This window comes from Malaya genurostris, chromosome 1 (assembly GCF_030247185.1).
Source record: "Malaya genurostris strain Urasoe2022 chromosome 1, Malgen_1.1, whole genome shotgun sequence".
Classification (NCBI taxonomy): domain Eukaryota; kingdom Metazoa; phylum Arthropoda; class Insecta; order Diptera; family Culicidae; genus Malaya; species Malaya genurostris.
The window spans coordinates 32,870,700-32,885,283 of NC_080570.1; the positions used below are offsets into that span (position 1 = coordinate 32,870,700).

General features: G+C 38.2%; 1 protein-coding gene across 7 annotated transcripts in view; it reads left to right on the forward strand.

Moving 5' to 3' along the window:
- The window catches only part of LOC131436322 (peripheral plasma membrane protein CASK-like), a 741,277-nt gene that overhangs the window by 276,282 nt on the left and 450,411 nt on the right, over positions 1–14,584 (forward strand). Inside the window, exon 10 of one of the 7 annotated variants that reach the window (XM_058605039.1) lies at positions 1,174–1,200. The exons of the other annotated variants lie outside the window; for them this stretch is intronic. Coding sequence (XP_058461022.1) covers positions 1,174–1,200 — 27 coding nt within the window. The remainder of the gene's footprint in view (positions 1–1,173; positions 1,201–14,584) is intronic. 7 annotated transcript variants of the gene reach the window in all.

The following is a 14,584-nucleotide window of genomic DNA, read 5'->3' on the forward strand; positions in this document are numbered from 1 at the left end:
CAGCTGGCGCGAGTGAAACACATTCTCTTCGCATGAATCGCTCACACGCGCTCTCGTCTAAATACACCCAAGTGACCACTGGCGCGTGATTGTGAGCGAACACTTCTGTGAACTTCAATTAATAGAGAGTAGATCTGGCCTTGCTATGAAAAATTTGCAAGGAAAACCGAAAATTTTACGATAAATTGTTTTATTTTGCTGATTTTGCGTGCCCGCGCTTCTTCTACGCAAACCATACAGCAGAGTGCTCACCGGCGTGTACATCTCTGTGAAAGTATCTGCATCCACCTCAGAGAATTTATTAGCTAATGCTCTAGCACTTTGGTGCGATTCAGTGGAAGAGGTAAAAGGAAATAAACAAACGCACTCATGATGCGTGCACACTTACACAACAGTGGTGTATAAATGTGAAAGAGAAGAGCTCTCGTTGAAGTTGTCAGTGCGAGGGGAGAAATTTTGCTTGCTCTTCGTCACACAGAGGAGATAGACATCTCTGGCTATCAGTGGATGCTACAGGCATGAAATAATGTTGAGGCCACTTCATCAGATTCAGCTTTTAACAAATTAAGTATTCACACATATGAGTGGTACGTACATAAATGGCTGTTTTGTGTAGCATCAATGAGATAGAATTCCTGATTCATGCATGATGAAATGCTATCAACGATTCAATGCTGTTTGATATTGTGTTAATGAATCATTACTCGCAGAACGCTGATGAACTAAATACTGTATGAAAGATCAATGAATAGAGAAGCCCAACAATAATACTTTATTGTCACTGTTAGATAAATATTTCAATTTCAATTTTTTAATTTGCATAAATTAGCGTCTCTCAGTTGTTTTAATCAATTATACAGTTGACTGAACTGAAATGCTCATTTTTTACTGTTGTACTGTTCTTTTCAAAATATGCTATTATTCATCATGATTTGACGCGTCCTGTCCTAGTGCGCCTTTTGAAAACATTTCCTAGAAGAGACAATAAATATTACAAATCATTGTCCAACGGAAACAGAAAGTGAGCTCCTACGGGTAATTGAACTGCGCAATGATTTTAGCGTCTACTAAGACTCTGAACCAACGAAATTATTTTAGAATAAATACGATTACAGTACACAGAGTATTGAAATAAATTGAAATTAATCATATGTTATTCTATTTCTTTTTCAGGTAACGCCATTCTGTCAAGTTCAAGCCGTAAGTATTCGTTAATTAGAATGCTGTTTATCGCAGTTTTGTTTATTCTAATTTGAGCACTATCAAATGACAACATTCTTTCAGTGCTAATTATTCTTCCTACGTTACTTACCGTTAAATAATGATATACTACGGATTTGTGAAATTTTATTCATTTACGTTTCGCATTCAGCTCATCAGTGCAATAGCAGATTATGTTGAACTGCTAATGCCACCTCCCTATTTGCCACGCGCTTGTTTTGCACTGAAGAGCAATGTGTATTCTGTCGTGCCGAAAGTAACGATAACGGCCACACTACAAAACTTTGTTTACTGTCAATTTTCGTGTCAATATAAGTAAACGATACTAGCTTTCGATCGTTTCTTATCATGTTTATTACTTTTAGAAAAAACCCTGTGATTTCACATGCACATAAATTGAAGCGTCGCAGTTTACGCAAATTTAGGTGCAACAACATTTAATATTGTGTCTTAAATTCCATGTCAAAAATTTTATTTTGAAAAAAAAATGTATACTGATAGCGACCGCCACGACTTGAACCGACAATCGTTGGATCACAAAGTGCGTCCGTTAATCGACTGAGCCACAGAACCACACATCTGCTCGGCTGGTAAAAGGTGTATTTAAATTCATACAGTCGTCGCACCTGCTAGCCAAATGCAAGTTACAGTCGAAGCCTGAAAAATTCCTGCTAATCTCACATTAGGTCATTACGAAAAAAAATCGTGAGATAGAGATTTTAAGAGTTACGTGACGGTCAAAACTCCACTGCCGATGAAGCACGCAGCGGCAGGCCCTACAAAGTAGAACAAAGTCAAAACCACATACAATGGAGTACGAAACCGGGGTGAAATAAATGACGATAATAATAATACATAAATTACATAAAATAGTCGTTTTATTTTTGAAGCTATACGGCTTAAGTTTTTTGAGGCCTACCTGAGTCAACGCCTGAGTATAAGTACCGTAGAATTTTTTCAAGGTCATTCGCCTCTTCTTTCTGACCCTGGAATCGAACCCAGGCGGCTTGCGTGGAAGGCATCGACTGACCCATCCGTCCCCAATATGGAAGAAAAATGTTCCATTTGACGTAGCGTTCCACTCGATGTTAGAAGCGTTACGTTAAGTTATAGAAGCTAGAAAGCGTTGCATACGATAATTTACTTAAATTGAGGGTTCCAAATCATATGAGTTATTTTGTGGAAATTATGTATGTTAAAAGCCGTTATAAGGGTTAGATTCTTGGGGTAAACGAATTACGATGCGTTACTTTCAAGGTTATAGGTTTTACGAAGTGTTGTGTACGTCGTTCATTTGTAAGTTATAGGTGTTACGAAGCGTTACTATTTTCTAAGTCATGGGCGTTACGAAGCGTTGCAAGCGTTACTTTTTCGTGAGTTATAAGCGCTATGAAGCGTCACAAGCGTCACTTTTCTTGTAAGTTATAGGCATTATGAAGCGTAGCTTTTTTGTATGTTTTAGACGTTACGAAGCATTACGAAGCGTTACTATTTTGTAAGGCATAGGCGTTACGAAGCGTTACCTGTGTTACTTTTGTGTATGTTTTGGGCGCTACGGAGCGTTACATACGTGACTTTTTTTTGAGTTGTAGGCGTTACGAAGCGATACATGCGTTACTTTTTTGTGAGTCATAGGCGTTACGAAGCGTTACGTATTACTTTTTTGAGTCAAAAGCGTCACTTTCCTTGTAAGTAATAGGCGTTACGAAGCATTACGAAGCGTTACTATTTTGAAAGGCATAGGCGTTACGAAGCGTTACCTGCGTTAATTTTTTGTATGTTTTGGGCGCTATGAAGCGTTGCATACGTTACTTTTTTGTGAGTTTCAGGCGTTACCTGCGTTACTTTTTTGTGAGCCATAGGCATTACGAAACGTTACGTGTTACTTTTTTGAGTCAAAAGCGTCACTTTCCTTGTAAGTCATAGGCGTTATTAAGCGTTGCTTTGTTACTTTTTGAGTCAAAAGCGCTACGAAGCGTTACATGCTTTACTTTTCTTGTAAGTTGTAGGCATTAAGAAGCGTTACTTTTTTTGTAAGTTCTAGGCGTTACGAAGCGTTCTCTATGTTACTTTTTTGTAAGTCATAGGCGTTACGTAGCGTTACCTGCGTTATTTTTTTGTATATTTCGGGCGTTACGAAGAGTAACTCGCGTAACTGTAAGTTACAGACGTTACGGAGCGTTACTTTTTGTAAGTTAGGGGCGTTACGAAGTGTTACATGCGTTATTTTTTTCTGAGCCATAGGCGTTACGAAGAGTTACTACCGTTATTTTTTCTGTATCATAGGCTTTACGAAGCGTTACATGCGTTACTTTACTTGTAAGTTATAGGCGTTATGAAGCGTTATATACGTCACTTTTTCGTGAGTTTAAAGCGTTACGAACCGTTACATGCATAATTTTTTGTGAGTCATAAGTGTTACGAAGCGTTACGTTTTGGGCGTTACGTTTTCGTAAGTTTTGGGCGTTGCGAAGTGTTACATGCGTTAGCTTTTTTAAGTCATAGGCGTTACGAAGCATTACATACGTTACTTTTCCGTGAGTTATAAGCCTTACTGGCGTTACTTTTTATCAAATCAAGATTTTTTGGAGCGTTACATGCGTTACTGTTATGTAAGTTATTTTTGTATGTTATTGGCGATACGAAGCGTTACATACGTTACTTTTTCGTGAGTTATAGGCGTTACGAAGCGTTACATGCGTTACTTTTCCGGAAGTTAAGGCGTTACGAAGAGTTACATGTGTTACTTTTTTGAATCATAGGCGTTGCGAAGCGTAACATGCGTTACTTTTTTTGTAAGTTATAAGCGTTATGAAGCGTTACTTTTTTGTAAGGCATAGGCGTTACGGAGCGTTACTATTTTGTAAGGCATAGGCGTTACAAAGCGTTACATGTGTTACTTTTTTGTGAGTTTTGGGCGTTACGAAGCGTTACATACGTTACTTTTCCGTGAGTTATAAGCTATACGTGCATTTTTTTTTTTGGAAGTTATGGGCGTTACGAAGTGTTACTTACGTAACTTTTTTGTAAGTTATAGGCGTTACGAAGAGTCATATGTGCAATTTTGTTAAATCACAGGCGTTACGAATATTACATACATCACTTTTTATCAGTTATAGACGTTAGGAAGCGTTACAAGCGTTACTGGTTTGTAATTGTGAAGACGGGACCGACCACTTTGTTGTAATTTATTGAAAGATGGCTTTTTGGTCAAGTGTTGCTCTACAATTTATTTATTTTGCGTTAAAAGCCGACGTTTCGAAGGAATATTCCTTCATCTTCAGGGCAAAAACGACAACAAATATGTTTCGTCAAGTGGATTGAAACATTGAAAATGATCGAAAACGGGAACGGCTACTCTATAATTGTCACTTCCCCCGCACATCAAACCAGATTAAACATTAAACAATTGATGTGCGGGGGAAGTGACTGTTGTAGAGTAGCCGCTCCCGTTTTCGATCATTTTCAATGTTTCAATCCACTTGACGAAAAATATTTGTTGTTGTTTTTGTCCTGAAGATGAAGGAATATTCCGTCGAAACGTCGGCTTTTAACGCAAAATAAATAAATTGTAGAGCAACACTTGACCAAAAAGCCATCTTTCAATAAATTACTGGTTTGTAAATTACAAGCGTTGAAATGCGTTACATGCGTTACTTTTTAGTACGTTACAAGCGTTACTTTTTTAAAAATAACAGGCGTTACGAAACGTGACATGTGTTACTCTATAAGTTTTTGGCGAGACAATACGTTACAAATTTTGTTTTTAAGAAAATCGACTGGCACAGAAAAATTTTAAGATTTCCGAAGTCAAAAATTTTTTTTTGATGCTTAATGCCAAATATTTTTTTGAGAAAAATTGAAAAAGTGTCAGAAAGTTGACTTAAGAAAAAATTTCGGGATAACGCCAGATTCCAACGTTTCATAAATTTCTTGGATAAAAACAAGCAAACCGATAGATAAAAATGTTTGACAAAAATCGACTTTAGCACTCTTCGCCTTAAAAATACATGAAACGTCGAAATCTGGTGTTTTATAAAAAAAATTCGACTGGGACTGGAACCGCGTAACTTCGGAAATGCGCGTAGAAAAAAACCGCAAAACTGGTGTAATCTGAAAAAACAAAATTTTCAAATAAATCGACTTTGAAATTTTTGATGCCAAATGTCTTTGAACTGAGTAAAACGTCAATAGCTGTAGTTATCTAAAAAAATGGTCCTTTGGGGGTTTGGAACATCTTGGGTTCCGGTTTGTGCTAAAGTGCACATGACTGTTTTTAATTGTTTTACGTTTCGCATTCAGCTCATCAGTGCATTAGCAGATTATGTTGATCTACTAATGCCACCTCACGGCTCAACATAATCCGCTAAGCAGACGTAAAGTCATTGCTATTTACGACGCACTTATTTTACACTAAAAGTGCTATGTCTATTCTGACTTGCCGAAAGTAACGAAACCAATTGACGGCAAGCACTGCTAATGCACTGATGAGCTGAATGCGAAACGTAAAACAATTAAAAACAGTAATGTGCAAGAGGTTCCAAACCCCCAAATGACTACTATCTCTTGGCGGCCAGCATTGCCGTCAATTGGTTTCGTTACTTTCGGCACGTCAGAATAGACATAGCACTTTTAGTGTAAAATAAGTGCGTTGCAAATAGCAATGACTTTACGTCTGCTTAGCGGATTGTGTTGATCCGCGAGGTGGCATTAGTAGATCAACGTAATCTGCTAATGCACTGATGAGCTGAATGCGAAACGTAAAACAATTGAAAAAAATTCCTTAGAAATCAATGAAAAGTCCAGATCTGGTGTAATCTAAAAACAAATTTTTTTTAAGTGCGCAACGTGTCTAGGGGGGCGGCAAACTACTCCTTGGGGCCTTTATTTTTTTTTGCTCGCCCAAGTCATCTTTCCGGAGATGGAGTTCAGCATTTTTTTTTGCTCACTAAACCAACGATGGGGGCGGCAAATCTCCTTTTTTGCCCCGGGCGCCTAATTTCCTCGGAAACTAGGTTCATTTTATTGCCATGTTATCAGTTTTCAAGCCTTTGATAGGCCTTTATTGAAAGACAGTTTCGGATTCGGAGATACAATCGCATAAGTGAAGTAACCGACAAACCACACTCTTCACAATTCGCTCAATCTTCTTGGAGATGGTTCATCAGAATTCGATAAACTGGGGCTTGTTTTAAAACTATTAATAAGGTCGTTGATCAAGTTCGGAAAAGTCACGGCGAACGTTTCTGGTTTGGAAGATATAACATAATATGTGACGTAATCAAGTTTCTTTTATTCGCTAAATTTTCTCGGAGATTCCTACACTAACTTCGAAAGCCTTAGAATGCAAGTTGCTACTTGGTTGTTTGATATGTTTCAAAGGATCATGGTGAACGTTTCCAGTTCCGGATGTGTGATCGTATAATTGACGTCGCTGACAAATTACCGTTTTTTTCAATCCGCATAATTTTATTTGATATGACTGAACTACTTTAGACAAGCTTGGGTTCATTTAAAGCTGGAGTATGGAAACAGTTTGTGTTCAAATGTAATCTGGATATATACAACATGGAATGAGAAGTTCTGGGCCTAACAAAAAAAAGTTGACTCTTATTATTCTTCAGTATAATCTACATCTAGAGCGATACACTTGACGCATCGGTCCTTCAACATTTTGATACACTTTAAAAAAAAAAGATTTGTCAAGGCCTTCTAAATAAGCTTCCGTTTCTGCAATGACCTCAGCATTCGACGTAATTTTCTTTCCCTGGAGAAACCTGTTCAGGTTTGGAAATAGATAATAGTCGCTGGGGGCAAGTCTGGAGAACACGGTGTATGGTCATTCAATTTCACCGTTGTCTTTACATCAGAACACAAAACTCTTATTCACGACTGACATCGATTTCTATCTGACATTACCCGTCAGCATTTTGTCGCACTTGGACGCTTACACGAAAATCAAATTAATCTTAAATTTCAAGTTGAAAACCACCATCAAATCCGTGCTGATACTCACCAGAACACACTGACCGCACATTGGGTTCCGGAGCGATAAACGTCAACTTGTCGTAAAAATTAGCAACGTTATCGGCGTTAAAGCCCAATCTGTCATTCGTCACGTTTCCCCCTCCCCCGCTCTCAGTCGGCCGCTCGCACGCGGTGTGATTAATTTCAAAATTGATCATAAACATTGATATTTTTGCAGCCCTCAAGCTTTCTCTCGGTGGAGGCTGCCAGCACTGATAACCGCTGATTAAAGTGCTAATTTATGTTCGTTAAATCAAACCGTACGACGACTAGCAGCAATAAACTGGAAAGGTTTTTTTTTCTCTCGCTGATAAGGTGCTGCTCACTGGAAGGAAGGAAGGATGAATAAGCGAAGGAAAGTGACCGCCTTTCATGTGCTTCTGTCGGGTTGTGATGTATTTATGGAACCCTCATAATTCTCCTACTCAGATGGCCAAAATTCATTACACTGACCTCCCCAACTTGATTTTCGGAGACAATCAAGACAAATCCGAATCTGAAAGCGGTCATGAATCTGCAGCTCCAAATTACGATAAAAGCAGTTCAGTAGGTTCTTTTCAATCCATCCTGAATTTATGGAACGCATATAACTTTCACTGCAGCGTACGAATCCAAAGGGGATCAGCTCCATTTGCATGTGGCCGGCCATGCGTTCACCTCGGAAGTGCTTCTTACACTTAAATCACATCTCGATTCCGAACAGAACAGCAATCGTGTCTTTCTTGGCCGACCAGTTTGTTGATATGTGCTTTATCATTTCCTTTCCTCCCACTCCCATCAAACGACCCCACCCCCCGTTGACCGCGAGGATTTGGTTTGGTCGTCTTCAGTTCTGTTGTTGTTGCAGTCGAAGATACCCAAAGACACGACCGGCCCGGCGATAATTTTCTGTGCAGGGATTTGTCCGCATGCTGGTTTGCAACGTGACAATGGCATTAGTTATGTTCGCTTGAAATTTCCCTCCCGCATGGATCAGCAAAACCGTACGAAGGTTTTGCGGTGAACTTCAAATGTAACTCCAAACAGGAGCAGAATTCAGCTCCCCGACTGCAATTGAAGGCAGCTAAATAAATCATTTTCGAGGTTGATTTGTTTGAATGTTCATTATCCTACTGGAAGTGTTCGTGTTCCGCGCGGTAGTTTGTTAGCTCTGAAACCTGCACAGCTGAGGAGAAGCGCATAAAAGTTTTCTGCACTCAACGAGTTGTAAAACGTTGACAATTCGGTCACTTATTACACGAAAAGCAACTTTTAAAAGTGAATTCAGGGCAGTTGGACAGATTGACTGATGTTGTTTCGATACCATGATATTTCTTATCCGCTGCAGTGACAACCAACCAAATCAGACCAAAACGTCACAGGTTCAATGTGAACTTTAATATATGGAAGAATAATCTTACTCAAGCACGCTTGCTAATAAATTTGGGAAGTTATGTTCGCTTGAATCACCGGATTGGACGCGTCTTTCCATAATCTTGTTTGTCACAAAAACTTCGGTTTTTTGTCCGAAGCTGCGAATACCTTGCCAGATCATAAGATTGTTTGTAAATTTATCGCAAAAACGAAACAACTTTGAATTTAGTTTTACAATCTTTCGCTCATAAAACGATTCCTATAAACTAAATTCATTTCTATCCGTACTACCGGTAATGTGGAGATCGAATTTCAGTACTGCTCTGTTTGACCAATAATAACCGATGTAGAACATTTTCCGGATAGGATAAGACATACTGTCTTTTTCACTTCCTTGTGGCTGGTGTTTGTGAAAGTGATTTATAAAAAGGCGGAGACAAAATCTGAATCGAGTTGCTCCGGTAAACCATTTGTCTTGCACGGATAGAGAAACCAGTTGGACTAATGATCAATTTTCAATTGGAGCAAAGGTTTTTCTTTCATGCAATTTTTTCAAATTGTTGTAGTTCGGAAACTATTACAAGAATTCAAGTTCTCTAGACTTAGCCGTTCTCGAAATACGTATATATTGTTTTTTTTTTTTGCTGGATTGTGCTTTTTGCCTTTCTCTATAGAAAGGTATTAGAATTGCTGGAAAAACTGAATTTTGAACTTAGCCTCGGAGACCCATAGTGTTATATACCATTCGACTCAGTTCGACGAGATCGGAAAATGTCTGTGTGTGTGTGTGCACTTTTCGAAGATATTTATACGCGCTCAATTTTCTCAGAGATGGCTGAACCGATTTAAACAAACCTATGCTCGTTTGAAAGCTACTGTCGGACCATTGATCAAGTTCGCAGACCAAATGGCTGTGACTTTTGGTTCCGAAGATATAATGGTATAAGTGACGTAACCGACAAAACGCGTTGTTTTTTACCGCCTTAATGTATATAAGTCACCTCTAATTTCGTAAAGCGCTACTGTTCAAAAAAAGTCCTCATGCAAAATTTGAGCTAAAGCGGACATGGGTAAGGGGTTACCCCCATAGGGGTGAGGACATGAAATTTCCGAAATTGAACATTTTTTTTTATGTCAAAAATCTTAAAATTGCATGAAACGTCGAGATTTAGTGTTATTTCAAAAAAAAAATTCGAAAAAATCGACTTTCTGAGACTTTTTTGATATTTTTTCTAAGTCCCAAAAAGTCGATTTTTCAATAAAATTTTTATTAGAGATGACACTGAATCTCGACGTTTCATGCAATTCTAAGCCTTTTGGCATCAAAAATTCTTTTTCGATTTCGGAAATTTTATGTCAAGATATATGAAATTTCCACTAAGTGGACTAAGAAGGGTTTTTTTTAGATTAGCATCACTCTTCTCATACAAATAGGCAACGCAAATGTCAAGCACTAGTTTGGAAAAATGATGCTGACTGTGTTACATAAACACTGAAGCATGCTTTTGTGAACTAATTGAATCAATCTGAATCAATTGGTGTCAAAATTAGTATCTGAAATTATATAATAAAAGTATGAAATATATTTTCATGAGATTGTTATGAAATGAGAGAAAGGCATTATCACACCACTAGGTGGATTAAGAAGGGTTTTTTATTATATCGTTACTCTAGAGAAAGAACACCGCAAACCTTTCAAAATTTTCGCTAACAAAACCGCAAAACTTAGAAAAGGTCGACTCTCTGGGAATTATAAAATTTTATTTTGTTGTATCAAAAAAACATTTTGATTTGGAAAATCTCAAAATACTCGATGTTTCATGAATTTTTCAGACATCTGGCAATGACGAATTGTAATTTGAACAAGAAAAAGCATAGTTTTAACCAACCAAATTTATGCTAGGTGCACATACCCGTTTTCATTTGATTTTACGTTTCGTCTTAGACCCATCAGTGCGTAGCAGTTTATGTTGAATTGCTAGCGCTACTTGACGACTCGATATAAACCGCTAGCCAGACGTAAAGTTTATACTAATTGCAAAACACTTTGCTATTACACTGCAGTATAATGTCTAAACTGACGTCTCGGACGAAACCAGTTTCGGCTTGGTAGTCGTACAGAATGTGGTAATTTGAAGAGAAAAAAAAATTGTTTTTCCAACTCCCATATTTATGCTAGATGAACATAACTGTTTTGATTAGATTTAAAGTTTCTTTTATGCCGTCAAGTCGCACTTACAATTCAACATAAACTGCTACGCACTGATGGGTCTAAGACGAAACGTAAAATCAAATCAAAACGGGTATGTGCACCTAGCATAAATTTGGGGGTTGAAAAAACTATTTCTTTTTGTCTTTCTCATATAAAAAGGTTATGCATTCACTGTGAAAACCGACTTTTGAACCGAGGTCCGGAGGGCCGAGTGTCATATACCATTTGACTCAGTTCGTCGAGTACCCAAAATGTCTGTATGTGTATGTATGTAAATGTGTGTGTATGTGCGTATGTGTGTATGTAACGTTTTTTTACACTAACTTTTCTCGGAGATGACTGAACGATATTCACAAACTTAGATTCAAATGAAAGGTCGTGTGGTCCCATAAAAAATTCCTTAATATTATTTGGATCCGACTTCCGGTTCCGGAGTTATGGGGTAAAATGTGCAAAAAATAAAAATATGTGTTCTAATTTTTCTCATAGATGGCGCGAGCGATTTTCACAAACTTAGGTTCAAATGAAAGGTCCTGTGGGCCCATACGTAGTTCCTGACTTTCATCCGGATCCGACTTCCGGATCCGGAAATATAGGGTTTTAATACCATCACTGAAAATGGCGAAAAACCGTGAAAAAAATTCTAAATCGACCTCAAATCTGCTTCAATTGATAGTTTTTATCAGTAGACGGTCAAACAAATCGATTCCGGTTATTCTTTTAAGAATCAAAGAAAATTAATTTGAAGAATACAACAGTATTTTTTATGATAGCATGATTGATATGAGAAAGGCATCATTACACCACTAGGTGGATTAAAACAGGTTTTTTTTCTTAATGCTTTGAGTCTTGAGTCCTGGAATAACCAGAAAACTGATCAGAAAGTACGAGTTCTTCATAATGAACTCTTTGCTGATTTTTGACCAGTTTTATTTCCAAATAGTCCAACTAGTTTATCTTCTATGAGAAATCCTTCTATAATTGATTTGGATCTAGCAGATTAATGTAACATTTGTAGTGAATGGATTACTCAAACAAACTTTAATTCAGATCATCTACCAATAATATTTGGGATTTCAAACAAGGCAATAATTAATTCAATTAGTTCTGTATTCTACCACTTTATAACTAATCGTGTAGGATACAGATTTCATACCGGAAACAATGTGAACTCTGAAATTGTTTTGCGAAGTTTGGCTGATATCGATACAGTGATGGGTTGTTTAAATCAATACAATAATTAGAGCTAGGAGTCTATCAGTTCCAAAAGCGCAAGCTAAATATAATTCTCCTATCGTCCCAAACCTTCATTTACGTAATAATCGGGGGTTCGCAAATTGAATTATGACGTATAAAAAGTTTACGTTATTTGGAATTTTCAACGTAAAAAAAGTTTTCCTTGTGCATATTATGCATATCCAAGCTATGGGTATTTTCGGAACGGGATTGATGAGTAGATGCCGGAAAACGATGTTTGCGGAGATTCTGAACTCCAAGATGGCGACTTCCGCTTTATTGTTATTCCTTAAAAACCCTTACAACATGGGTGTTTTCGGAACGGGATTGATGAGTAGATGCCGGAAAACGATGTTTGCGGAGATTCTGAATTCCAAGATGGCGACTTCCGGTTTATTGTTATTCCTTAAAAACCCTTACAACATGGGTATTTTCGGAACGAGATTGATGAGTAGATGTCGGAAAACGATGTTTGCGGAGATTCTGAATTCCAAGATGGCGACTTCCGGTTTATTGCTACTCCTTAAAAACCCTTACAACATGGGTATTTTCGGAACGAGATTGATGAGTAGATGTCGGAAAACGATGTTTGCGGAGATTCTGAATTCCAAGAATGCGACTTCCGGTTTATTGCTACTCCTTAAAAACCCTTACAACATGGGTATTTTCGGAACGGGATTGATGAGTAGATGCCGGAAAACGATGTTTGCGGAGATTCTGAATTCCAAGATGGCGACTTCCGGTTTATTGCTACTCCTTAAAAACCCTTACAACATGGGTATTTTCGGAACGGGATTGATGAGTAGATGCCGGAAAACGATGTTTGCGGAGATTCTGAATTCCAAGATGGCGACCTCCGGTTTATTGTTATTCCTTAAAAACCCTTACAACATGGGTATTTTCGGAACGAGATTGATGAGTAGATGTCGGAAAACGATGTTTGCGGAGATTCTGAATTCCAAGATGGCGACTTCCGGTTTTTTGCTACTCCTTAAAAACCCTTACAACATGGGTATTTTCGGAACGGGATTGATGAGTAGATGTCGGGAAACGATGTTTGCGGAGATTCTGAATTTCAAGATGGCGACTTCCGGTTTATTGCTACTCCTTAAAAACCTTTACAACATGGGTATTTTCGGAACGAGATTGATGAGTAGATGTCGGAAAACGATGTTTGCGGAGATTCTGAATTCCAAGATGGCGACTTCCGGTTTTTTGCTACTCCTTAAAAACCCTTACAACATGGGTATTTTCGGAACGGGATTGATGAGTAGATGTCGGGAAACGATGTTTGCGGAGATTCTGAATTTCAAGATGGCGACTTCCGGTTTATTGCTACTCCTTAAAAACCTTTACAACATGGGTATTTTCGGAACGAGATTGATGAGTAGATGTCGGAAAACGATGTTTGCGGAGATTCTGAATTCCAAGATGGCGACTTCCGGTTTTTTGCTACTCCTTAAAAACCCTTACAACATGGGTAATTTCGGAACGGGATTGATGAGTAGATGTCGGAAAACGATGTTTGCGGAGATTCTAAATTTCAAGATGGCGACTTCCGGTTTATTGCTACTCCTTAAAACCCCTTACAACATGGGTATTTTCGGAACGGGATTGATGAGTAGATGTCGGAAAACGATGTTTGCGGAGATTCTGAATTCCAAGATGGCGACTTCCGGTTTATTGATATTTCTAAAAAACTCGTACAATATGGGTATTGTGCTTTTTGAAAGTTCAACTATGTTGGCTTTTCTTGGTACTTTAATTTAATTATATCTATTTTAACTTTTTGAGTGATTGTGTTCGATAGACTTTTAATTGAATGGAAGTTTTTCCATCACAGAAATTGGAAAATGTATATTTTTCTGGTCAAGTTTTGCTTGTTTTGCTCAATTTTCCAATCACGTGTTTCATGTTTTCTCTCATGTTTCATGATTCATGAGTTGTTTACACCCACACTTTTGACGTTAGTTTAAATGCAATAAATTAGAACGAGTGTCGAAATATTCATTTGAAATACAAAGTCATTGTCTTGTCTCTGTCGTGTATCAAGTAACGACTGTATCAACACGTTGGCACAGAACTAGCGAAGAACGGATCAAAACTGCATCATAAATATCAACAAACGTGTCGGTTAGATTTCCTCGTTAACCTGCTCCGTCGGTCGTTCCAGTCATTTGCTGTCCCATCCAGATACTTGCTGCACCCAGGAAACTATCATCTACATGGTGGTTTATTTAATTTCCTCCGCAGTATTCTCTCCCTTTGCTCACCGTCCGCATCACCGCATGCAGTTGCAATCTGTGTCTTCTGACAGCGTCATCGATTCTAAACGTCCTAAATTCGAAACCACCCCCTTCCATAGGCAACTACGTCCGTCCTACACACACCCACACATCGACAGACAGCAAACTGCAAAGGCTCAGGTAAATTCACTGACAGTGCATCCATCGACCGTCCGGGACAACCGACAGTCAGTCAGTGTGTGATTTAGTAAACTACATTACAGTTGCAGAAAGCAAGCTGCATAGCAAG